The sequence below is a fragment of the Haemaphysalis longicornis genome, unplaced genomic scaffold (genome assembly GCF_048455015.1).
Source record: "Haemaphysalis longicornis isolate Haplotype H1 unplaced genomic scaffold, Haemaphysalis longicornis Haplotype H1 scaffold_1, whole genome shotgun sequence".
Taxonomy (NCBI): domain Eukaryota; kingdom Metazoa; phylum Arthropoda; class Arachnida; order Ixodida; family Ixodidae; genus Haemaphysalis; species Haemaphysalis longicornis.
In genome coordinates this window covers 325,008,749-325,035,437 of record NW_027526203.1, presented here as the reverse complement: position 1 = coordinate 325,035,437, position 26,689 = coordinate 325,008,749, and the positions used below count along the sequence as shown (strand labels likewise).

The following is a 26,689-nucleotide window of genomic DNA, read 5'->3' as shown; positions in this document are numbered from 1 at the left end:
CATTGCTGGCCCCGTGGGGCGCGCTCGACCATTTTTCGGAAGGGTCCCGTCGCCGATCCTTAGAAGTTCAATGCACACACGCGCACACACATACACGGACCGGTACAAGACCAGCGATAGTCTCTTTTAGCGCCGGTTCACGGGATTGGTGGTGCTGCCGGATGACACCGTGCCAGTATGGCACCATGCACAGTTTCTTGAGGCCAACCACCTGCCCAAGTTTTTTCGGCGAACACGAGCCATCACACCTGTAGAGGAGTATTTTTGTTGTCCTTACAACAGTTCCGTTCAGCTTGGAGTTCGAGACGTCTCCAGAGAATGTTCTCGGTGTTAAATGTGGCTCCTGTAAGGCAAGTAACCCCCGCGGCCGGCTGTGTTGATGTTGGGGGTGCATGGTTGGCGATAATGCTGGCGGTGTAGATGGGAGGTCGCAACTTCTTTGGTATTAAGCTCGCCATTTGTGAAGAATGTATTCCGTGAGCCTTGCCCTGTTTGAGCCTTGTGACAACCTGGAGGCCACTTGGTAGCCCCCGAGGTAAAGGAGGTGAGGCTGTGTTCCCTTGCGGATTTCTTCTGGGTACGACGTGTCTCAACCGATCCAAGGTTGTCGTCGTTCAGACACGCGAAAAGAATTGGGCTGTAAACCCCCAAAGTTTGATTCAGCCAAGCTTCAATCGGGGCTACTAACAACTGGTTATAACCCGTTAACCCGGTAACAACTGGTTAACCCGTATAAAATCGGGAAAGCCGCAGTGAAAATACACTGCGGCTTTCCCGATTTTATACGGGTACACAGCAAACAGAAGCGAGGGGGAAAGGGGCAAACAACATGAAATATATAAAAAATACAGGGTGAAGGAAAATGTGAAAACGTCGCTGTACGGGGGCGCACGTAAGTAGTAAAACCTACTGCCGTGATAAAAATTGCAGCTCTTTCTTTGTCAGTGATATAGACCCGGTTCTAATGCACTTGTCTTTCAATGAAACTATCTGCTGGGCCTCGATAATCTCTCTGGTTAGCACCGCTTCCATATCATTGACAAAGAAAGAGATGCAATTTTTATCGCGGCAGGTTTCACCGCGCACACGCGCTCCTGTACAGCGACATTATCACATGTCATTCTCCTTCACCCTGTATTTTTTAGATATATTTTATGTTGTTTTCCCCTTTCTCCCTCGGTTCTGTTTGCTCTGTTCCCTTATAAAATAGGGCAAACCGTAGTGAAAATAAACGAGTCGGTAGCACTCTGTCCCGTCGTCTTGTTCAGTCTTCGTCCTCCCCGACACTTTCTTTCGTTATGGATAACCAAGTCGCCCAAGAAACCGCACTCTTGAATCAGGGATAGTTTCTGGCGTATTAAGCAGTCATTAATTGCGCACCCGTCTCTAGGCTTGTCTCTGTTGCCCCTTGATAACGCGAAAACATGATAAGGCTCGGGAGCCGAAAAAATTGGCCGCGTATCTGCTCCTTTCGTTGCAAATGTCTACAAAATACGATAGTCTTTATCGACTTTTGCCAAGTAAATGCCTCTCTTCGCTTTCCCGCTCACCTCTCATGTTGTTCCTCTTGCGTCGCGCTCCTCCCAAGGTAAAGACGCCAAAGGTTTGCTTGAATCATTTTAAATTTACCGTGTTCCACTGCTCCAGGCCTGGTGTCTCGATGCCAACGCTGCCGTACGGCGGAGACTCGCGTGAATCGAGGCGCCCTACTTCAACGTGTATAGAACCACGTTGCCCTTCTCCACGTGCGTTCCAAGCAGAACGACGTGGAACCTATCTAGTGGAACCTTTCGTATCTGTTGCCGGTTGATTTCTTAAAATGGCGCAGGAGCTATAGTGGCGCGGGCGGTAGCAGGCGACGGCGGAGTATTTTTTTTTTCTGCAGTTGATGAAGTATTTAATTTTGCAAAAAATCAAGCATGATTTTTTATAAAGGAACACTGCAAATATCACTTCTGCATTATTTTTGTTGTCTTATATTTGCGTAATGTCGTGTTCTTCTTCAACAATGTTGACAAGTATGAACATTACACCGGACTTAAAGGGGTATATTTAGCTGTGACTATATAAGACTATAACGAAGGTCTTGTTTTACTTTGGCCGGGTGGCTGAATTGAGTCACAGACAGACAGACAGAGAGACAAACAGACCTACAGACCAAAATTTTTGGGTTTAAGTAGCCCAAGAAAGACTTTCGTCTTTAAAATCAGGCGTCGTAGTTGGCCGTCCACAGCGGATGGTTCCAATAATGGCCGACGGCACAAGAGTAAAAACCCGCCAAAAAGGCTCGGATTGGCACCAAATTTCTTACGTAGAACTTCCTGTAAAAAAAGTGAATCAATGGCTTTGAAAGGAAATTTGGCGCATTTCGGTTTGGTTGGGTACCAAGCTGGGGTCTCCGGGAGGCTATACGAGTACGTTAGGCCGGTGACGTGGTGGCTCCGTGGTTGTTGCTGACTTAAGGGGATGACATGACGGTGCAGCCAGTGAGGAGGAGGTTCACGTGACGGGACGTGAGGACTGGCATAGAGTGTCGCCGGTCTACCTGTGGAAATAAATCGCATCGTGTCTCTTTGTGCAAAGTGCATCTACGCTGTAAAACGATTTATACCCTTAAGGGTCCAAATCACTGTCTATAACAAACACCCTTACACCCTAACTTAAAAACAAAAGAACACCCTGTAGAGCGTTTTGTCGTTTATCACAACCTTACATCCCAGCAAAAGAGTACGAATGCACCTCTTTAAAGGGCGTTTTATCGTTTATTACACACTTTCAAAGAGTGTTTCTCGTTGTTTTTTTGGAAAGGTGTAAGGGTGCTTGTTATAGCCAAAATGTGTAAATTATTTTACTGTGTACTTTGAAAGTACCGCCAGTTTCTGTACCGGGTGAGCGCGGTCGTCAACGCAAATACGACTACAAGGACGGAGCAGAGGCGCCGAAGCATACCGTGCCGAGAGCCAAAAGCCAATCTATGTGGGAGTCGCTGCCCAAGTTGAGTCATCAATATCCACTTTTATCATGCATCAAGCTAACAAACCCCACAAGAAGGCTATAGCATGATAATGCAATTCAGAAGAAAATATCTGTTTGAGGAACATGTGAAAATCACACGATATCAGGGATGGAGTTTGCGGCCGGCCAATCCGGTTGTTGCAAAAAACCGTTTATTTAAGGTGATTAAAATCAAATAAATGTGGGTTGTCGGTATGTTGTTCTCAGCAAGCCAAGAACAATCAATGCTGTTCGAGCACGGAAGATGAAGCGTTCCTGAGTCTTGATGTAACAGCTTGTCAGGCAGCAAAAGAAAAAAAAATAGTTACATCGGAGCATTCCCTACAATTTTTTTTCCGGCTTACTTAAAAAGTGGCATTTCAGTGCGGTCTCCATAAAACTGTGTGTAGCATCAGGCTCTTCGTTATAACTGTTCAAGAAATTACCACCCGCTTATCTCAGCGAGCACGTCGTAACTGGTAAGTGTGGGTTGGCGCCCCCAGATGACGGAGTGGAAACTAGCCAGCAACTCGCACTGCCCCTGTGTCGTCACTGGGACTGGACTAGTGGTGTAGTACACGGTCGACAAAAGCCATTTTCAATAAACATGACTGTGCAATTGTATTGGGCCCTAGGTTCCATTCGATTGTGCTGCCTGAATGCTAGCATGCAGTTAACACACCGAATACGTTGTTTGGTTACCTCACAAATGACCTTGCTGATTACACCATAAAGTAAAAAATTTGGAGCTGCACTAACTCTTTGTGCATGTGAGACCACTTTTGAGGCCAGAATAGAGCTGGGTGTAACTGAAGGCCAGTCCTTTAAAGCAAAACAAATATGTATATGCCTCTCAAGGAGAAACTTGCGCACTATAACCTGCACAACATTCCTTTTTCGCTGGATTTACTGTGCAGACCAAAAACACTGTTAACAATCACACAATGTTGCAACAAAGAGAAAAAAACACCAGGAAATGTTCAAACTAACCACGTGAAGCCACTTTCGGGAGGGATGCGACAAGGTATACTCGTTGACAAGTTCAAGGGATACCGAAGCGCAAAAGCAAGTTGGCTGATATCCGTCATCAGAGTGCCGTGAATGGCAATAATACCATTTGCAGCACTACCTCGACGCGTCCGGGAAGTGCACCAGCCGCTCAAACAGTGGCTTTTTCCGATCAGCTTCGTCACCCTCCTTACGGTGCGTCACACAGTAGGTTTCACCAGTCTCCCGTCGCTGCTTGAAAGGAGCCGGAGCCGTAAAAGCTGGCGAAAACGGAGGGTCAGCATCAGCAGCTGCAGTGTAGGCAGTGGCAGTCCCCGGCGATCATCGTATACCGGCTTTGGTGGCCGCTCATCGATTACAGCGGTATTTTCGACTTTTCGTCGTATACGCGTCACCAAAAACAACATCAGTGGCACGACACACTGCCTCGAAGCCGGCGATCCATCGCGCAACGTCGCGCCGCTGCCGCTGCCGAGCTTCCATGTTGGAATAACGAAGTGACGAAGTTGCCTTCAAGCCTTCAAGATAGCTACGAAGCAGACTTGAATTTCGGCCGACAAAGATCAGTCGAAGTACGGTTGAAGTACGATCGAAGAGCGCGTTTGGTCTATGAAATGAGGGACGCCGACTTAGACTGCGGCAATTTAAGCTCGGTTTAAGTTGAGAAGAAGATACATCTATGAATTCGGTGATATGGAAGGTTTGCAAAGATACAGACGCAAATTGCATTCAACGCCCGTAAGCAGAATTCAGTGCCCTTAGGTTTCACTCTTTTTTTCCTGTTTTGGTTCATGCCCACCATTACACACCTGTAATCCCAAGGTATTTTCTTAAATTAACCCCCCCCCCCCCGCCCCCCATGTTGTTACCCTTTTTCGAATGCTTCTAGCATTGCACGACCACAGTCCTAATTTTCTTCGTCTTTCGTTCTGTCTTCAGGCTCAAAGTAGGGACACGTTTCTGATCACGGCCGCTGGAAATAAGATCGTGGTTTGGAACTTCTATCTCAAGAAGACGGAGATGTGCCACCCACAGCCCAAGTCCAAGAAGGTCGACATCCACAAGGACCCGGTCTCATGCGTGGCACTGTCCAGGGACGGCAGCGTAGCCGTCACCGGTAGGCTCTCCTCGATTAATTCATGGAACTTGCAACATTGAGTTTCGCGCACATTCTATTTTTGGCGCGATCACTTTTGGGCAACGCCATGTAAATATTTCTAGACGTTTTGAAAGCCGTTTGTGTGACGAGTTCAGGCCTTCCATAGATATCCTAAGGTGTGACTCTTCCTATGCGCTGTTTATTGCCCTGGTACACTCTAAAGAACTTAGAACACCTTGTTGAACGCTGGTTGCGTGCCAAGCAGGAAATGTGACGAATAACAGACACTACATACGATTGGACCTGATCGGCGCTACGACACCAATTCGCATTTGCGTAATGTCACAGTGCATACCATATTTCCCCGGTAAAATTGCCACCCTTACCTTGTTATTGACCTACTGTGTCACCGTGATCCCAATTATTGCTTTCGTGTGCGTTGTGGTGAAGCGGACTCTGGGGTATTTTAAAGCGAGGCTTTTTACCTCTACCCCCCCAAGTGTTCGGTCGCGACCGTTGGTGTCAACAGAAAACTCCCGCAAACAAATAAAAGTTACTGGCATCGCCAGGAATCGAACCTGGAACGAATAGAGAAATAAAGCGAGAGCCCGTTGTCTTACCGACTGAGCTACGAGCCCTAGCGGAGACGGGGGAGAAAGACGGTGCACTCACTGAGCACATCTGCGTGTTTACTTCCTTGTTCTCGCTAAATGCCAAGTGATAGCGTCACGTGACCTGTCGCGCCGCTGCGCGCTCCACCTATGGTATGTGTAGCGGCCGTGTGCGCGCCTTGCGCATGCGCTAGGACTTATAAAAATTAAAGGAAGCTCACACCAACGCATGACATTTCACTTCTCCTCCGTCTCCGCCGTCGGATGTCGTCGCCTCCGTCGGAGGTGGCAGAGACGGAGAAGTGAGATCGTTTAACACCGGGTTTGAGCTTCCTTTAATTTTATAAAAAAGTTTCCACTCATGTACTTCACAATACAACTCAACCAACCACCGTTCATAAATCATGCATTGATCTAACCTTAGAAACGAATATTTCTTTAAAGTAATAAAGGGTGTGGTTAAGTGCATTTCACTTGTCTCTGGTTTCACTCCTTGTACAGCCAAGTGTGTGAGTTCAAGTGACGTCACATGGGTAATAATCATTGTAGGTGTCGTTTGCAGCTTTGCTTTCCAACCACCTTCACAGGGTGGACTGGCGCGCATTTTTTATTAAGAGTGTACGCTAGCTTGCTCATTTGTTGCTTTTTTGTTGTTTGGTAGCGCATGCCAGGAGTCGCCGAGCTACACGCGCGCTAACTCATTGTGGTCGACGCTTCTCGTTGACCAAATCGAGGAGCGGGGCAAAGGATGAGGGCGCGTTTGACCCTTGTCAGGTTCCCGGAACGGCCAGCTGAAGGTGTGGCAGATGAGCACCGGCGAGGCGCACACCAACCTGGACGGCCACACGGCCGCAATCAGCTGCCTGGCGTTCGCCCCGAACGGCCTCTTCGTTGTCTCGGGATCCGAGGACAACACACTACGCGTCTGGGGACTAACGTTAGGCCTGGTTGTCTCTACATTCAAGGTACGCAGTTCCTTGTCTTTTTCCCCTCCCAGCAGACGTCCCCTACCACGCACGAGGAAAAGTTTTCCCCTGAGGGCGATCAGCTTTGCGTTTTGGACAAAATAAATTTCAAACGGTAAAAATAAAGGTATTTGGAAAACGGGTTCATCCTTGCCTGACCTTCACAGGTAACATGGTTGCACATTCCAAAGGGTCCAGTGGTCTAGTGATCTTGGAGCCTATTCTCAAAGCTGTTCGCACGTATGATATCGTAACTTTCTGGCGCTTCCTTTCATCACACTTTTCGCTAGGAACCAAACTCGCACCTGCACCGGGTAATCACTGTCTTCTCTGAGCCTCCGCACGGGATCTGTTCCGAGCTCTTTTCGCTGCAGCCAACCACGTTGAAACATGCAGAATCCAATTTTTTAGGGACTTTTGGGGCTTTTTTGGTGTTTTGCTATCTCGCGTGACGTTTTGTATCATGCATTTTAGCTAATATACGGCTGGTTTATATTCATTCGAGGTAAATTGGCCAAGGCTGCGTACACTCAAGCTTGCAGGTTCAGTTCTGTGCTACCGAAGGCTTCTGACGCTGGCGAAAAACATAAATTGCAGAAAGCAAGGAAGTTACGAGGACACCTAAGTATTTCTTATGATGTGAAAAATTCGAAAGCATCGAAAAGTAAAAGAGTGCTTCTGCGCCGAGAGGAGCAGAAGCGGCTGCAGCGCCGGCATGGAGCCCCCTGGCTCGCAGGTGACTCCTGCGCCGTTGAGTAACGCAGAGTCACACGCTGTGCACCCACGGCGTGCGCACTCCTTTTGTTTGCTTCACTTCTGAGGCATGCGCTATGAAGCCAGATGACGCGCCCCAGGCGAAGGGAAAATGTCTCTCGTATTTCGGGTAGGGCGGTCGCAAGAAGCAGCTTCGGCGCGTAAAGCCCCAATTGTAGCTTTCTTTTTCAGTGTATAGCTCTGAGGAAGTGCTCTTGAAAGGAATGCGTGGCGATGGCGGTGTTTCTCGCAGGCCGCCGATGTGAAGCCGTGTAAAATATCCTGACTTGAGTTTCTGCTCTGAGCCTCGAATGCTTACGTTTATTCGATTTCAGGAACTTCAACGGGGATTCAAGACACTTGCAACTATTTGATTAACTATTTGCTTAGCTACAGGTCCTACACCCTGCCCATATCCCTATCGCGCTCCTTTTCGGTTCCCTCATCGCTATCCTCGTCGTACTCCTGCAGTTTATGCCACGCGTCAAATCACTCACAAAACCCCAAAACTCTCCTACCAACTGCCGATGGCCCATCTTGAACAGCTGTGGTGCAATGAGGCCGTAGTTCGATATGGCATTTCTGGGGGTGTAGCCACGTAATTCAGTTTACGAAATTTAGGGAGGATCCTTCTTTGGGGAAACCTTACCACGTTTCGAGTAGGCCCGTATTGTTGCATTCACCCCGTGATGGGGAATTGTTCGACACAAACATCTGCATGGGCATTTTCTGCGACACAGCTGACAAATTTCGGACCTCCTTCTTCCTTGTTTGTGTGTGTGGTCCAATACGGCTGTATTGAGCTCGCGCTGAGGAGTTCTTTGATAGCTAATAGATGGTATTCATTGAAAAGTATAGCTGTCAATTTCTTCACTTGGCAACACTGGAAACGGCCGCGGACATGGCCGAAGCGCCACAGACATGGCGCGGCTTGTGCCAGGGCGCCCGCACGCCGCTAAAAAAAAAAATACCGGCGTGTGTCGTCTGCTCCGTTTCAACCTTACTCTCAACGGAGGTGTCAACAGAGATGTTATTAATCGCACTCACATTGGAGTCGAGGCATTATTACGCGTTCGGTAGGGTAGAGTTTGTAACGTCGAACACACATCATGTGCTTAGCACGGAGAAGTACCGCCATTCCGCGGAGCCCGACGTAACCTGTGACGGCGCACTCACATGGCTGCCTGCATGCGTGCCTCGCCAGTGAATACAAGCTATACTTGCATGTGTGCGGTCAGTCACTCCTCTCTCCCAATTTGTAAGGACTATCTCGGTCAGATCTGAGTTGTTTTCGGTCGACCTGTACCGTTGCTTTAGCCTCGTAACAAAGAATCATTCAAACTCAATTTGTATGCCCATACGAGTGCCTTTCGGTCCTGCGCTTTCACGACTGACGCGCATGCACTTGCAGCGCGGGGTACGGCGCTGTGACGGACAGATTGAGGCCGAGACAGCGAAGGGGAGGGAGCGGGTTACCTGGTGCGGACGGCACGAAAAAAAGAAAACAATGCTTCTGACTAAAAGTTTACTCCACCGCAATGCAAACGGTTGTACGTTGTTGCGTACCTGAAAGAGGCGCTAACAAAATTCCTCTGCATTTATTCGTTGCACAGAGCCCAACTCTTCATAAAAACCAAACAAGCGTCAACTTCGAACTTCGTTAATAAACCGGAGATAAAAAAATCCAACCTCGGTTTGAATATACTACTATACAAAGATCTGATATTTACGAAACCGAAGTTGGGCGCTTATACAGTCGGGGCCCTTTCTGGTACTATATGAATGTGCTCAATTTTTCTGAGTGGGTGGCTATTATACACACCCTACGCGAACAGCAGACACTGGAGTCATGTTCCAATTTTCGCGAAAGCCGGCAAGTTCACTGCTCGGCAAAACATTATCTTGAAAAGTGGCAATAGCGCCGAATTTGCACATAGTATGCTTCAATAAGCGAAAAACATTTTGCAGTAGTAGCTGTGGGAGCTACGCATTGTGCGGCCAACGGTGACTACAAGTATTGATATTAGCCGTTTGATATAGAGCCACTAACGTAGCTTATTTAGTGGCTCTAGTTTGATATGTGCGTAATCAAGGTTCTGATTTCGTCGATGTCGGGAGGTGGATAATCCATAAAATTGACCGTAAGTCGCGGGATAGTATACATACTTGTTCCGTCAAAACCGGACTTTGTTTTTCGTGTTTCTGTTCGACAGTTCACTCGCACTGGAGAGAGAGAGAATAAACGTTTATCGCACGAAAACTCTAGAAAATCGTCGCCAACATCACGTATGTCACACGAACAGCAGTCTTACACCGTCGCCACGTCGCACACTCGCACTCTGGTACTACCAGGTGAGCCGCACCATCCATGTGCGGTGTCCGCGGCAGCCGAAATGGTGGTCGCGTAGGGTTGCGGAAAACAACTGTAAAAGAGGTTGCAATGTGAATTGCTTAAGAAGATCGCAGCAAGTTTGTCGACTAGGATGAAATATAACGCTACAAGGTTTGTTGCGATGACTAACTTAGAACTGTGCTAAATCGGTAGCTGGAAATAATCAAAGCAAAGCAGTGTTGCCCCCTCACGCCACAGGCACGACTACGACGGAACCCGGTATTTTGCTCCTACAGTTTCGATGGCAACTTCATCGCACATAAACTGCGCAGAGTATGCGAATTTTTTACTATATTTTTTTAGAAACCTGATGATTTTGCATTCCCTTGTTGCTTGTTTATAATTTTGACAAATCTGACGCTTTAATTTCTTTAAGTTTAGCGCAACTTCAGCCTTTCAGCCTGCGGCAGTGGTAGATGTAGGCCTGTTAAAACACTTCTGTTGTTTTTTCGCCTATTCAAACTTCACCAGACTGCTTCTCACAATGTCTACAAATTGAAACACATTTTAAGACACGTATGTATGTGCTGTTTTGTTTTATGCGTGGTCTTGTAACCTTGCGATGTCACGCTGCGAAACCCAGTAATAGCGGTTTCCCTGTAGCCCACCTTGCCTTGGCACAGCACCCGCTAGAGCTAGAATGAAAAAACTGTAGCGCTCGGTTTCGGTACTATTTTTGTGTTACCCAAAAACAACTACGCCGATGTGTGTGACTGGTCGTGCGACGGCGATGGTCACCAATCGCTTAACGAGTATTGGTTGCTGGTTCACGAGTGAAGCAATTAAAACGTATTGTGGGCATTAGTTATGCGTTTCTCCCTATCTAGCTTGTGTTGCTAGAAAACTTATTAGCATCGAGACCAGGTCGGCTTGCACCGTCCGGGAATGAAGATTGGCTCCTCCTGGACCAATGACACGGTCCATATTTATAAGTGTAGCCCTTTCCCCAGAAGACTAGCCTGTGCGCAGCGCTGCATCCTTTACAGGGGCGGTGCACTGCATTTTCTCGTTGTTGGATAGGCTGCATCCACGTATGCGATGCCTAACAAAATGAACTGCTCGGACTAGTGACATACGAAATCGAGGGTGTGGCCTCTGCGTGGGGCCCATGTGCTTCGGTCAGAGCTCAGTTTCTGGTTTTAAGTGATTCGTAAACTGCGCGCTCGGATCCCAACCCCGGATCCCAACCATGAGGCAGAGATAATTAGAAGGTTAAGAATGGGGTGGAGTGCATTCAGTAGGCCCTCTCAGATAATGAATGGCAGCCTACCATTGTCCCTGAAGAAGAAAGTGTATAACAGCTGCACCTTACCGGAACTCACTGACGCGGCAGAAACTCGGGGGCTCACTAAGAGGGTTCAACTTAAATTGAGGACGACTCAGCGAGCAATGGAACGGAAGATGATGGGTGTAACATTAAGGGACAAGAAGAGAGTGGAGTGGGTCAGGGAACAAACGCGTGTTAAGGACATATTAGTAGAAATTAAGAAGGAGAAATGGACTTGGGCAGGGCATGTAATGCGAAGGCAAGATAACCGTTGGTCATTAAGGGTAACAAAGTGGATTCATAAAGGAGGCAAGCGGGGCAAGGGGCGGCGGCAGAAAGTTAGATGGGCAGATGAGATCAAAAAGTTTGCTGGGATAAATTGGTCGCAGCTAGCACGGGACCCGGATAATTGGAGAATAATGGGAGGGGCCTTTGCCCTGCAGTGGGCGTAGATAGGCTGGTGATGATGATGAAACCGCGCTCTCACGGATGCGTCGTCCCCTGTGACCGCAGGAGCACCAGAGCAAGATCGTGAGCGTGTTCGTGACCTCGGACAGCCGGCGCGTGCTGTCCGTGGATGCGCAGGGAATGCACCGCCTCTGGACCGCCGACAGCGCAACGCAGCTGGTCAGCTGCGCCAAGACAGCGAAGCAGGTCACGCTGCACGCTAACGTCGTCTTTACCGTTGGTGGGAAGAGCGATAACAGGTGAACTGCTGCCTCGGCGTCGAGTCTTGTGCGTAACCTTGTTCTCCCAGGCGGCCTCGGATGAGATGAGACGGCCCGCACTGACCCTGGTCATGGCTTATTCAGAAGTTGCACATCGAGCGCGTGATGACCGCCTCGGGAGTAATAATCGCCGGGGGGACACGACCGCTCGCATGGTGCCTAACCCGACATTGCGCACCCCGTCTAGCTTAGCGCTACACTTGCAACAGCTTTCCCCCCACAAGCCCCGAACTATTACTAAGAAAGAAAAAGCTTTAACAAGAGGAAACGGGCGGTTGCATATTTCAGCAACGGCTCCGAGCTGTAACCGAGTTTGCTCGCAGAGATGATGCGGCGTTGTGCAATTTATGTGGCACAACGAAAACAGCGCTCTGCACTGAATTATGATTTTTGTTGTTTGAGTAAAAATTTTGCCTAAGTGTTTTTTTTTTTTGGGGGGGGGGGGGGGGACATCATGGAATGTGGAGCAGAAGCTTCGTGAAATATGTAACGGAAGTGCATCACACGCCAACATTGAGAAACTCTATCGTAACCGTTGTTTTCTTACATGTAGACTGAGAAGCAAACGGCCAGCTGCTACAGGAGCGAAGAACGGGATGCGTAGTTCTGCCGAGTTATTACAAATAAACATTATCGTATCTTTAAGCAGCTTCAATACTACAATAAGTAGCTCTGGCCAAGCGGCCGCAACCAAAAATTATCTTAAAGCACCTTCGGTACACTTGACGAAGAGAAGTTTACTTTGCAAAGGCTCGCTGGTGATACGCGCTGATTGCGTACAAAAGTGTCACAGGGTGACATGCACCCTAGAAAATGATTTACGGCTCGCATTTGTAATTTCTTTCAGATTGTATATATATAGGCATGACCGATTGCCACCCGTTAGGAGTCACCAATGAAACCGGAGGTGTTATGAAGCTTGTTGATTTTAACAAGAATGGCACCGTTGTGTTCAAAGTGTAGTTTCGTTAAGAAATGCTACCGCAAGGAGTATCGGCCCGTACAATAAAACTAAGCTACTTCATTGATACGCCTATTGGGTGTGATTTTGCAAGTCGGAAATTGGTCTCTTAACCTCGATGACCTCAGAGGCTGCAGTTCGCAGTTCAGTATAGTGGAAGCCTTGGCGACATTTACCCACAAGAACCAGTGCAACATCTGGCAAGATTATCTGCAATTGCAAGTGTGGCAGGAGACACGATCAGCAGCTGGCATATTGCTGAAGTGTGGGCACCGCAAAAGCAGTTACACGCAGCAGTGCCTTATCATGCCTATGACTGCAAACCCTGTATTTACTTCGTTGAGGTGCTTTTTTTTATGCTGGAGGGCTGGAAGAGTTGAGTGTACGATGAGTCCTGGGTAATTATGCTTAGTTCATTTCATAAACGTCTTCCGGCAAGTTTTTGTTGCTATACTGTCAAGTTGCAATGGCAGCCTTCGGAACCCTATTTAGGGCTTCTCTAAGCTCTCCATATCAGGTGCCTTTAAGGCGTAAAGTTTATCAGGCCCATATCCACGCGTTTTGTTTGGTGTGTTTCAATTGATATTACGTGTAAATTGAACGTATTACTAAATAATTCATGGACAGTGTAAAGCAATGTTTACCTAGCCTTCGGTCTGACCTCGGCACACGATCAACGCATTGTCCTGATCCGGAGTTCTTTGTTCTTACTATGAGATGCAAAACGTCATTGTTACGCAATCGCAAAGCCGACTCGATAACTGCCCCCCTTCTCGATTACGTAGCTACTAGCAAAGTGAATACTAATGCAATGACCTCCACTTCGATATGGCCAATAAAAAACGCACAGCTAAGCTGCTCCTATCGAGTCAACCAACACGAAACGCTTATTCAGAAACTAACGCGGTGTTTATTTTTATGCGATAGGGCCTCGTCATCGAGCCGGCTTTTCACAGTGGCAGACTATGTCAGGTGTGGCAAGTTTTCGACATTCGTTCATGCCGTATGTTTTCATTCGTCTTTGCAGCGTCAAATATTGGCCCGTGTTTGAAACCGACAGTGAAAAGACGGTAAGCCACAGTGACGCCATACTGTGCTACACCGTTACCTACGACTGTCAAACCATCGTCACCGGCTCGCAAGACATGTCACTCAAAGTGTGGGAAGTGGCTACCGCAAAGCTGACACAAGTGAGCACGAACTCTCCGCATGCAATTCAATTTCCTTTCAAAGATGTCACAGCGTGGGAGCAGTGGCATTATGGCTATGATGCCGTGTTCGCGTCGCGACGTATAAGCAAGAGCAGAACAGCTTGTTGGTGGTGTTAAAAAAATTGTTGCTGCTGCTGCTGCTGAGAACTACTCACTCACGATTACATCTTGATAGTGCCGTTGTTGCGCCTGGTTCCTTTCGAGAAAGGTCTTAAACGACCGTCTCGCATGCTCTCTGTATCAAAATAGCGGCAACAGGACCTGTCACTACTTGGGTCGTTTCTCAAAAACTGTTGAGTGGCTTGGGGCTTTTTACACCACTCCAAGCTATTTCGTCCTTTCAAATTGATTTTCTTTTCACTTATTCGTGGGCACTTCTGTACGTACCCTACTACCCCTACTACTGCTTCTGTTTATCCCACCTTCAAAAGAGCTGTCTACTTTCTTTTAGTCTACTTCCCTCCACGACCTTCGATTCTCGGCTTCAGAAGCCTGAATTCCTATGACTGCGCAATAAACTCTCTTATTGCGGCTTCATTATCCTCGAAAAGAGAGAGATTGTACGGTTTCTAGACGAGATTCAGTCACATTTAGCTTTGACAATTCCCCCTGCTTGAGAAAAAGGAGCGTAGGAAATGGAAATAAGTGCGTCCGCGAGGTTACGAAATTCGGAGGCGTCAGTTATTTGGGGTGCGTTCACTAAGCTGCGCGTCATAGCCCAGGAGTTGCTTTTGCGTGTTAAACCCTGAATTAGTAGCGTGGTTACCTGCTATATCCTTAGCCCGTTTTCTAAAACTCACATCCTTCCGCACGCATGGAGAAAAAGGCCTATGGCTGACCCGCAGATGTTATCTAGATTTTTTTAATGTAGACCCCTTGAGTTCTTCAGCGATGCTATTCATCCCACTCAAGGCATGTCAATTTGGGCTTGAAGGACCAACAACAAGCAGGCCTTGGTTGTCGTTTTCACCCGAATAATATCTGCTTCGACGTCACTTGGTTGTGTTCTAGCTTTCTCAGGTCACCTGCAATAACTGCACGTTCGAGGCAAACCTTCGCACAGGGCGTCTGAGAGGAGGGACGCCTCCTGGTCGCAGGTGCTGGTGGGCCACGAGGGCCCCGTGACGTGCGTGGCGGTGGCGCCGTTCCGCTGCTCGCTGGCCGTGTCCGGCTCACAGGACTGCAGCCTGATCGTGTGGGACGTGGCGACGGGCAGCGACCGGTTCGTGCTGCGCGGCCACACCGAGGCGATACGGGCGACCAAATTGACGCTCGACGGCTCGGTGGCCGTGTCCAGCTCGGACGACAACACGCTGCAGCTGTGGAACACGCAGAACGGCCACCGCGTGGCCAGCTTCGACCTGCACGCCACAGTCCTGGCCGTGACCACGTCGCTCAACACGGGCCACCTGGTCGTTCAGCTGGCCAGCTCCACGCTGGTGCCCATGCTGCGGCTGCTCAACAACCCGGGAAAGGGTCTCATGCTCGACCTGCCTCCCGGAACGCCCGTCGGCGACGAGCCCAAGACGCTCGGTGAGCGCAAGGCCCTCTTCGCGGCCTTAAGTGAGCGCCGACGCCAGCGGCGTGGGAGGCACCCGCTAGCGGACCTCGTCCGCGCACAGAGCCACTAGGGTTGAACGGGCGTGCACCTGGATAGCTGGAGAGCTAGCAGCGTGTGTCACAGAGACAAGTTAATCCCCTGTGGTGCAGCCGGCCTTAGGCCGTTTGACGAAGGCATTGGTTCGTAGCCTTAGAAACACATATACTGCAAGCTATAGCAGTAGTACAGTCCAAGTCTCCTGGCTGTCCCATATCCAAATGGCCCAAGTTTAGATCACTCCGCCCAGTTGGGTAATTAAGAAGCAACCTCACTTCACTTCACTTTATTTCCTTAAAGACCCCACAGGGGGACGTTAAAAGGCACAGGTTAACATTGCAGATGCATAGACTCACTTTAAGTAAAACGTGATGGACAGGTGATTGAAACAACATCGTGGGGAAGGTCATTCCATTCTTCACTACATCACTGAACATCACTAAACAAAAGCACCGCTTTTCCTATGTTAAACATGGTTACCTTCAAATCATGCCTGTAAGCCTCGCAGCAGCTCTAGTAACCTCATTGTGAGGTACGGATGCCACTCCAGATGAACTCATGCAGTATTTTTTTTTTTTTGCCATGATAGTCGCCATCACAAGCCCATTGGATCCGCAATCATCGTTTATGCGCAACACGGGCGTTCGAAAGGGGCGAGGGAAGAGAGAGTGAGAATTGCCGCCCTCCTGGAATTGAGACAAAGTGAAGCCTTGGTCAAAATTTTGGGGCCAGTGTGGAAGCCAACTGCATAGTGTGTCTAGAAAAAGGTGTACTAAATGTCTTGCCTAAGTATGAAATCCGTTTCTTTATAAACGTACCACTACCTGTGTTCGTATTAAAATGGCGGCTACGTCTAACCTCCCTGGACCAAGAAAAATGCTGCGAACGTTTATTGGCACTACTCCACATTGCCGCTCCTTGGAACGCTAACTAAGGAAGCCTAAAAGTCATCATATCTTAGGTGAAACAGTAACATTGCACTTTCTCAGCTGGTTTACACAACGCATTTATGGGTGCACCAAGACACACATTTACATGTGGGCATGAGCATGTCTGGGCACTTCAAAAAGGTGTTTTTGCAGCGGCTTCCCCAAATTAGAGCGTACCTTTGGTTAAGCCAAAACTTGTCCTCTATTGCTTCGGTAAGTATATGTGAGCCAGAAATCTCGTGTCAGGCAAAACAGGTGAAATGAAAACTATGACATCGACTGTTTATTCCAGTAGACTCTGAGTGCTGTTCTGTCGAACCGAGGGGAATTAGCGAACATTTCAAATCAATTAAGCTCATATCTGCTCATAAATGGAATCTGTAATTTTACGTCATTTTTCCACAGTGAATTACACAATCAAAGGAGAACAGTGCACGAGCCAACACACATCTACGTTAAATTCAGATGGGAGTTCCATGCACAGAAGCTACGAGAGGAGCCGTTGCGGTGTCCCAAGGTTAATGTCGTCCCCTGGAGTTATTTCGTGTGTAGAGATCTTGTGTACTCGGGTGTTTCTTTTGTTTTGCGCCTTCGTCATACAAATAGCCACCTCAGCTGGAAGTCGAACCTGCGACCACGTGCTCAGCAGCCCGACGTCCTAGCCACTCAGACACCACGGCGGCTAACGTATGCAGAATTTTAAACCTCATTTGTATTTTCCCGCTGCACAAGGGCATCGCTGCGTTCACCGTATTGCATGAAACCACACGCATATCACTGGCACGATAGCCTTGGCCGTGGCGTCGGTAGACATTAGTGATGCAGTCCCTTCGCACAAGCACCCCACACCGTCACTTAGGGTATGTACTTGACCCAAGTTGTCACACTGTTAACGCCTCAAGCAGCACGATAGCGTGCAGCAGTACTTCGGGCTGGGCTCAGTGTGCCCTACACAATTCTGCTTTGCTTCTTTGTGCTATCGACGTAGAATTACAGCGTTTATCATTTTGTCCGCTCGCAGTTTAATTTGGTCGGAGTTGGTCTATACTGCAGCTGCCGTATCTCAAATACATTGCCAGCGAGGCAAAAAAGAAGAATTTCGCCGTGTATTTCTTTGCTTCGCTGTAAATATGACATCGAAAGACGATGCGCTTCTCACAGCCAGGTAACAACCCCTCCCCCCATTTCTTAAATAAATTGCCGTTTTTTTTTTTGTATTTCACTAACTAGCCAAGAAAACAGATTTAGTTTCAACTAGTTGCCCTAGCGGACACCAATGCGGCAGCACTGCAACGCCCGCCTCGCTGAGCGGCACGAATAGCGTGGCAAGGTATTCAAACACTAGCGATTGTATAGGGCATATGCACATCTTTAGTGCGCGAGTGGGTCTCCACCGCTCACGCGCATTTTACGCGCGTGGCACTACATCTGGCAGCGCCTCGGGTGACGACAGCGTCTACAACACGGAGACGTTGAACGCGAGTATACCATATCATTAATCTAAACGCTGCCCTGCGTGGTTCAATCCGCAGTGCTCTAGTTTCTCACACATAGCAAACTCTTGAAAGCGACTCTTTAAATTTCGTCTCTATAGCTGTTAAATTTGTTTCTTTTCTTGGGGTGATTCCGACGGCAGATAGGCAAAAGGAGTCATACAGACTAAAATTTCAGCGTTTACTTAGCCCAAGAAACGCTTCTTAAAAAAAACGTCAGTTCCTGGCGTCTATGCGAAGCGTTTGGCTGGGCTTTGATTGGAGATCTAAAGCGCTGAAGGATGGACTGGAAAGGAAATTCAGTGCCCTTCACTCTGTGAAGAAGGGGGGCCAGCGAAGCTGTGCTGCCTATAATGTTGAGTTGTCTTAGCGGCTAATTTTCATATAATTTGTTTCCCTGGTAGTTCCGATAAAACAACATTTACAGCCGTTTTCTGTAACCATACTCCCTCCCTAGATGGCCATAGACAGCAGACAGACGCGCCGCGGTGGCTCAGTGGCTAAGGCGTTGTGCTGCTGAACCTCAAGACCCGGGTTCGCTTCCCGGCCGCGGCGACCGCTTTTCTGATTGAGTCGAAAAGCGAAAACGCCCGTGTGTTCGAGGTTTCGGCGCACGATAAAGATCCCCAGGTGGTCAAAATTAATCCGGAGCCCTCTACTACGGCGCGCCTCATCGCCTGTGTAGCGTCGGCGTGTTCAACCTAATCATATATCAAATCAATCAGTTGACAGCAGACAGTTATTCTCTAACGTTTACAACTTCACTGTTAACTAATTTTGACAAGTAAATGAAACTCGGCGCAATAGTACAGTCTTCTCAGCGGCTAATTGTCATATCATTTGTTTCGGAATATTTTCGATTACAAAAGAGTTAGAGCCGTTTTCTGTAATCATACTCCGTAGATGTCCATGCTTCACTGCGCCACACAGAATGTGAAAAAGCCAGCTTACAAAGATCAAGCTTACACCGATTTCCTTAAAGTCGACATCGTTTCTAAACACAAGTGCATTGGTGGGAAGGAATGTTTCCGCGAGCAATATAAGCCGTTTTATATGAAATTATGGAGGCCCTTGGATTTCTTTTTATTTATTTTTCTTACGCTGACGGTGTGGCACACAGTTCTACGATCCCGGAGATTTGAGTGGGCGCCGCAAGGTGCACTCATGTGCGATTCTTATCTACATCGCCGTGTTGTCGGAGATAATCTTGTGGATCGTAGCCATAGGCAGCTTCACTGTAATAATAACCCCGGCTTGAGACGCCGTGAATTAATCTTGTTTTCCTGAGCTGCACTGCAAAACGCGCCGGACGCAGGATGCGTTTGTCCAGCGCATAGCCATCATAGAGCGCATCGATTATGCAGTGGTCCGCTGTAATGGTTTGCGCTGCCCATAGCGACCGCCAGAACGCTCAAAATGAAGCACTCTTCGATACCCTGCGGTAAACATTAGGTTCTAGATCCAAAAGACTTCAAATGTCTCTGGTTAAGCCCACATCCCATTTGAAGGAAAATTAGACGGAGCAGAGAGGACGCGTCTGATATGAAGCACCCTGTCTTAAAACTCGCACAGAGGTGTGCTGAACAAAAAAAAAAGAATAGAGATTTGATGAAGCATTGATAGATCTAGCGCATACTCTGAACTATCCACTCAGCCATTCCACTGCAGTGAACACTTTATAGCGTAAAATGTAGCAACCATATCATGGACGTGATCGAACTTGATTGTGGACCAAGCTCACTGTATTGATTTTTGCTGCCATGAATCCTTTCTTTTTCTCTGACAGCACGAGTACGCTTTTTTAACTGGCTGGACTCATTAAAGTGGTTGCTTTAAGGCAGTCGGTTTTTGGTCTTTTTTCGTTTTCTTGCATTTAATCCTTCAGGTGTTTTTATCGTGGCTTTGTGGGGGAACAACTGCCTTATAAATACAAAGTGGCGCTAATGTTTTTTGCGCTTTCAATCTTTTTAGGGTGAGCCTGCGGGCTCTGTATCCAACACTGCTCTGTGTGCTATTAGCCCAGTGAGTTTTCACATGTTCAAGCTTGCAGCTGGTAGCCTCCTTATTTTTCTGGCATGCCAAAAGCTGGTGGACGAGCGGGAAAGAGCGTTGTCGGGCCAAGTCAGAAGCGCATTCGTTTTGCTGAACTGGCAAAGGGTCCCGCAGCGTGGCCTCTATGAGAGTGCCCGTGTGCGCGGTGCCACCTCGGCAAGCGTGCGCGGGAGTGAGAGCTCGCATTGTGGTCGCTGCAGGGCTTCGCGGCGTGGTCCCCAAGCGGGTGCTCCTGCGGGGCAACCTGAAGCGGGAGCAGTCGTTCGACTCCTTCTACTGGGACCTGCGCGCCCAGTCGCCCAAGCATGAGACGGCCGCCGCAGACGACTTCCGCAAGCCGCTGTCGCCGTTCGGCTCCCGCGAGCACCTCCAGCTGACGGGCGGCGCGCCCGTCTGGAACGGCGGCCTCGGGCGCGCTCCCCGCGGCGGCGCGCACGCCGACCTGGGACTGCAGCCCAAGCCCAAGCTGCCCAAGCACAAGATCCTCAAGAAGCAGCAGAGCATGTTCGCCTGCTTCCCCGAGTTCACGCAGCAGACGCCGCCCACGCTGCTGTCGCCCGTGGCTCCGAAGGAACTGGTCGAGAAAAAGGAGCTCGCCAAGACCGGCCGCGCAGCAGCGCTCCTGCCGCGCACCAACAGCGTCGAGGAGGCACCCGAACCGGCCGCACCGGAGCCTGGACCCGAAAACACGGTCACGGACTCGGCTGTGTGCGCCCTCATGTGAACGCGCATTGTCCTCGGAGAAAGGAGCACGCCTAGTCTCCCGGAGGCCGCGATCCGCTTGCCAACCCCCCTTCGGCCTTTGCGCGTATCCTAGGGGTAGAGAAATGAGTCTGCTGCGGTTCAGGTGACCCACGGCCTTTCTGAGCGTGGGTCTAGATGAATAAGAGTTCAAAACCACGGTTCTACATAACGGTACTCGCAGCAGCCATTTCTTTTGTACCGACTAGCATGGTGCTTCGTCATCACTCGCTAGCTGCCCTGCCGGAAATCAAGTCCAGCGAAGAAAAGCAATAGAGTTTGTCGGGCGAGGTAATGTGGGGCTGGCACGTCCAATACTATTTTCCACGCGCTGACAGAAAGCTAGGCTCCCGGCACATCACGCGCTTGCATTTTAGTTGGGAGTCACTGCCAAGCTGTTGAGTACCGCAGCTTGTGGGCGCGCAGTTCAGATGCCCACCACTGTAGCACATGGAAAAAAATCCTGTTGTAAAGATATTTTTCTAGACAAAAGGACAAGACAGAAAAATTCGAGCCAGGCAAATATGTGGAGGGATACGGAACGGATGTACGGACTCAAGGACAGACCAGGCATCATCAAAGAGCAACATCACTGGAGTGCATGAAACTATTCTGCAATGGGTATACACATTGTTCAATTTGGGAAGGGGGGGGGGGGTATTGTCAGAGCTCACTTTGGGATCTTAAAAAACTTAATAACTAAATAGGCCTAAGTCTACTTTGCCTCCGCTTCTTACCTCCCACCGAGAAAAAAAAAGGCGAATGAAATTCACCTCTGCGGGCCTGATTCGCCTACATCAGTGCATATGTCAGGGCAGCTTAAACTAAACTATATCCAAAATGTCGGCACTAAATGTATGTACCCCCCACGCTGTTTCTTATCTTTCTGAGGTGACGAGCTTCACAAACTAGAGATAGTCTTCGTGTGGACGTGTGGCGTCAAGTGTTCCAGCTGTTCGGCTGGGGTTGAGGGAGTGCGCTCCTCGACAGATCCCGGCCGACGCGTTGTTGGAGTATGATCGTTATAGTTCGGTGTGAGCACCTGACCTTGCACAGCAAACGCTCCTGCTCGAGCACACTTCCACTATGCACACTCTGTTTCACCACTGCACGTTGTATGTTCGTTGGAGAGCCTAAGCACAAATGTTGTCATGATATTACCATGCGTGTCGAAGGGAAGTTACATGCGACCGAGTGTTTATCCCGTGCCGTCGTCCTTGACAAGGCGGTGATGTATTATAGATAGCCTAGAGAGAAACCTTTGTACTGGAATGCCTTCCACGTTCCTCTAACATTAACACGCTGTGAAGAAGAAGAAGAAAACACACACACACACACACACACACACACACACACACACACACACACACACAAGCACGCACGCACGCACGCACACACACACACACACACACACACACACACACACACACACACACACACACACACACACACACACACACACATGAGTGATGCAATTTTATAATTTCAGCTTCGTACTTGAACGCCTATGGAGAGGTATGGTGTATCCACAAGTTGCTGTTTGGGAACTATTCGACTCCTGCAGTGGTTGTGTTCAAATTCTTCTTAGCCTAGCTCCTTGACCTGTAGTCAAACGTTTGCTCAATGTTTGTCGTGTGCTGCGCTGGCTGCACTGCAGGCGGTCCTTTCCAGCAAGTACCTAACGTATTTTGTATACGGGCCCTCCCCTCCAGTGAATGTACAAAGTTATCAACTGATGAGTACGTGAATTAGGTTCCGTTCCCGCTTTTGCGTCTAAATGTTCTTCGGTCGCGCAGTAGACGGCACAGAAATCCATATGGGACGCCGAGGTTAAAGCACCTGAGCAACACAGAGAAGCGGAAACAATACTAAGCGACACTAACATCAGGCGCTTGCCCCACATAAGGGCGGACAGCATTCCGCTGTCACGTTTCAAAAACTCCCCGACTCTTGTGCATTGGTGTCGCATATCTTGCTTATTGTACGTTCCTTTGTGACGTATTCAGTGCACCAATTGCGTCTCTGCGCTATTAATAGTGTGTACTCCTCTGTTTGCCCCTACACAAGAAAGCAGTCGCAAGACAAATCTTACACCATATGCCAAGGAATCAAAACAAGCGCAGCTGGTGGCCGCCGTGCGTCGTGCGCCGTGCTGTGTCGCCTGCTTCTTCGCCACCAGAGCTGCTTCTCTCGCACTGTGCCGTTTTATGCGGTGCCCTTATTTCTCAGTGCGTCTGAATTAATAGCAAGCGTGCTTCAGGTCTTCTGTCAGGGTCCGTCGGAACAGCGTAACGGGTAAAAAGCCACCCACCTCCTTGTGGTGTGGATATCGCGCAGGTTCACTCGGGACGTGGTGCGTCATCACGAAAGATGTAGCGCACACGTGCCCGAAGCCCAAAGCCTTCAGCTCTACTGAAAGCTTAGCAGTCGTTGTTACGGTGAAGTATCCCCTGACAGTACCTGGCGTTTTCTCCTCTATTTGTGTATGTGTTTTTGTATTAAACTTAGGGGTGTCTGAGGAGAAGCCCTTGTTATTGTTTTCCCCCGCACGGTCCGAAGCGGGGGAACAACAAGGTCAGCTTTAATGCCCGGGGGCATTAAACTGTCCTCGGTAGGCAATCGGTAGGCAATTGTCCTCGGTAGGCAATCCCTGCTCATGTTTCACCTTAAAAAGTTACATAAAACCCTAAAATAAACCAAGCAACGGTGAGAGGATACCTCAGTTGAGCCCAGTGAAAGAAATCAAAAAAACAAAATAGCGTCAAAAATTGTAAATTAAAATTATTTAAATTTTGTTAACTACAATGTTTTTTAGCTGACGGAGATGAGTATAAAATCAGCTGTACATTAACATGCTGCTTCTTTCGCTAATATTCGATGAAACCGCTATTAGAATGCAGTTACGACAAATTTAACTTCAATATTGCCCAAATTATCCCCCCTATTCGAACGATACAATAATATTTAAATGTCAACACAAACTTTGTCCTCTAAAGAATCTAGAGGCTTCATTTTTACCACTTATTTAAAACGCAAATCCGCATTACGCGGAACTGCTGCTGCGGTTGCTAGCTATTGATATAAATTTGTACACCAACTAGCGACGAAGCGTTGCGACCGTTTGCGGAGACACGGCTAGCTTCACAAAGGAGCCATTTGACGGGTGGACGCTACGGATTGCGGTGCTGAAATTCTTGCCATCGGCGCAGCCTAGTGGACGGCGTCTTCAAACCCTTAACATCTCGGGCTGCCTTGCTCTTGCTTGGCGGCAGAAAGCCTCGCAGTGCGTGGAAGTAACTGTTCTTCGTTTCTCCCCTTCCCTGTTCTCTCGTCAACTGTGGCCCACGTAAAGGCATTCGTTGGTGTACCCTAGCTATTTCCCAGGAAAGCCGGTGTTCGCGTCCACGGACAACCTCACATAGGGGCATTGCCCGTCTATACGTATCTCTTGTTCCCTCAAGCTGTGGGCCGTGCACATGCATGTGCCGCGACCATGACAGGCAAAACGCCCAAATCGACACGTAGCTAATGTTACCTCTGCACCGCGTGCGCTTCCCGGCTGTTCCCGCTTGGTGTCCCGTGTAGCACCGAGTAGCCGAGTACAGACACGCGTGCACCAGGCAAAGACGTCAGCCCCGTGCACCTTGAAGCCCCAGCCGCCGCCTTCTCCGAACCAGGCAGCGCGCCGAAAACCGGCCCGTCCCTTGAAACGCCTGCAGCTCGTAGACCCTGACGACCTGTGATTGCGCCGCCTTACTCTTAACCACGCAGCGCCATTATAGCCGAAAGATCTTTCATATCGCTTTCACTTGTTTTCGTTGACTTCTAAACGAAAAATACTTTGGTTGTCCACATCACTTGTTTAACTTGCTTGACTGTGTTACAAGGGAAGCGCTGGTAATCTAATGCGTCGCTTCGTAGTTTCAGCCGGATGACATTCCAGTAGGCGTTAGGATGACCTTCGCCGTCTTATTTCGTTGGTTTTCTTTCGCCACAAGGTCTTCTTTCATGTGGTCTTTTTGCATATCAACCCGAGAAGGCACAAACACAGATGGGTTGTGCTGGTTTTAGGTTGCCCTAAAAGTTCTGAACGCTTGCAGTGACTCATTAAATTTTGTACTGGGACAGATGTCTTGGGACCACCTAAGAAATAGGCCTAGATCCTTAAACTATTTATGATGCGCTGTAGATGTTCATGCATTGATTAGTCCGCTCACAAATCACCGCTGCCCTGCAAACGGTTGCTATCACCTATTGACATGCATTTAAATGCATTCTCCTGGCATTATTTTGGCATTCACTGTGAGAGCACAGCACTCTTGGTGCAGCGAACATCTGTTTCTGAGGCATTCGTTTTAATAACAGCTAGTCGGTCATTACAACTTCTCACCTGCAGGGCCAACCGTTCAATGTCAATAGGGGGTTCAGCTAAGACAAGGTGGAACCACGAACTCTGTTAGTGGCTTTCGACAACCCGCTGCTCCATTGGTTCGTTTGTCCAAGTCTCACGCGAGATGTTTCCCTTTTTGTTCCTGCGTTTAAGCTGCGGCCCACTGAAACTTCTGCAATCTTACAAAAAGAACATGATATATATCGCACTGGCTGTTTAAAATACAAACGGTATTTAAGCATATAGTCCGTTCTTCATCAGCCTTAGCTACGGTTTTACAACAACCGAACAGTTCACTTTAGCATCTGTGAGCAAAACAAACGCCGTTTTGGTGCTGCCAAATGCTGGTTGCCAGCCTGATGGACGGCAAAGGCAACCCATTCATTCAATTACAAGCCGTAGGTCGGCACCGTTTTTCGCGTAAGAGTGAATAAAATAATGGAGAAGTTTGTGCGCGTGCACACACACACAAAAAAAAACGTGTTCTTAGGGTTGGCTGAGATGCGATGCAGGAGCTTTTCTATGCAATGGTCATTATGGCAGAGAAGATTTTCTGAATTGTTTTCGCAGTAAAACGAACATCCCATCACAGCGAGAAAAAAATTCGCAATTGCTAAAGCAAACTTTTCCTTCAACCTGCGCACATGTTTTATAAACTTTGCTACAAAGTGCAACAATATAGATTTCACCGTAAAAGCAATGTCGCTGTACCGAGTGTTACATGGATTGTGTTACTTTGCTACAAAGAGTTGAAAAATGTTTCTTCTCTCACTGATTATTTGGTGCGGGCTGTTGGCAAACAATTGTTGAAACCGGAATACCCTTCCCGCACACAAAATTTCTAACCGTATGACATCTAATTTATAACTGTGTTTTCTCTGTGTGACTGTATACAATAGAGACGAATTAGGGTGAGAAAGATGTTCCTTTGTGGTTGCAAACCTATGGCTGTTCGTTTCCCGTATGTACGGTTCGTTGAACGTGATGTAGCAAGCACCATCCTTAAACTCTCATATGCGATGCGTAGTAGAAACCATTGAAGCACACCTGAATGGTGGCTGACATTTTCCACGTTTATGTATAGCTGGACCCTTGATAAACGGAGTAATAAACAGGATGTTTTTACGAAAACCGCCACTTTTCTTTCTTCTTTTCGCCCTCTGCTCCTCATCCCCATGCTGGTGGGTCGGGCGCACTGCGACGTATCGAGCAACCTTGCAGTCCAACAGGCGTCTGTGCAAAACGTTGCTACCATGCGACACGTCGTCCTCGTGGAAAGGGTAAATGCTTAGGCTGGTTTGCACGCCATTCAAAACACCCAAAAAACTTCACCATCCCTTCCTAAAGAAAGCGAAAGTTGAGAGAAGCGCGAAAGCGTTCTAACATTAAAATGCGCTAAAACCCTCGCTAAAAGTGCGTCCAACCTTCACTATAAGTGCGTCCAATCGATAGTCAAACCTTGATGACCCAAATCACACACGAAGAACGAACTCGTGCA

At 48.5% G+C, this 26,689-nt stretch overlaps 1 protein-coding gene across 1 annotated transcript in view; it reads left to right on the top strand.

Annotated features, from left to right (window-relative positions):
• Positions 1–26,322, top strand: part of LOC144151773 (protein qui-1) — a 733,079-nt gene extending 706,757 nt beyond the window's left edge. The window contains 6 exon segments of the mRNA XM_077682912.1: positions 4,942–5,119; positions 6,487–6,677; positions 11,603–11,796; positions 13,806–13,968; positions 15,087–15,522; positions 20,261–26,322. Coding sequence (XP_077539038.1) covers positions 4,942–5,119; positions 6,487–6,677; positions 11,603–11,796; positions 13,806–13,968; positions 15,087–15,522; positions 20,261–20,784 — 1,686 coding nt within the window. The 3' untranslated portion in view covers positions 20,785–26,322.
• Positions 26,323–26,689: the final 367 nt, after the last annotated feature.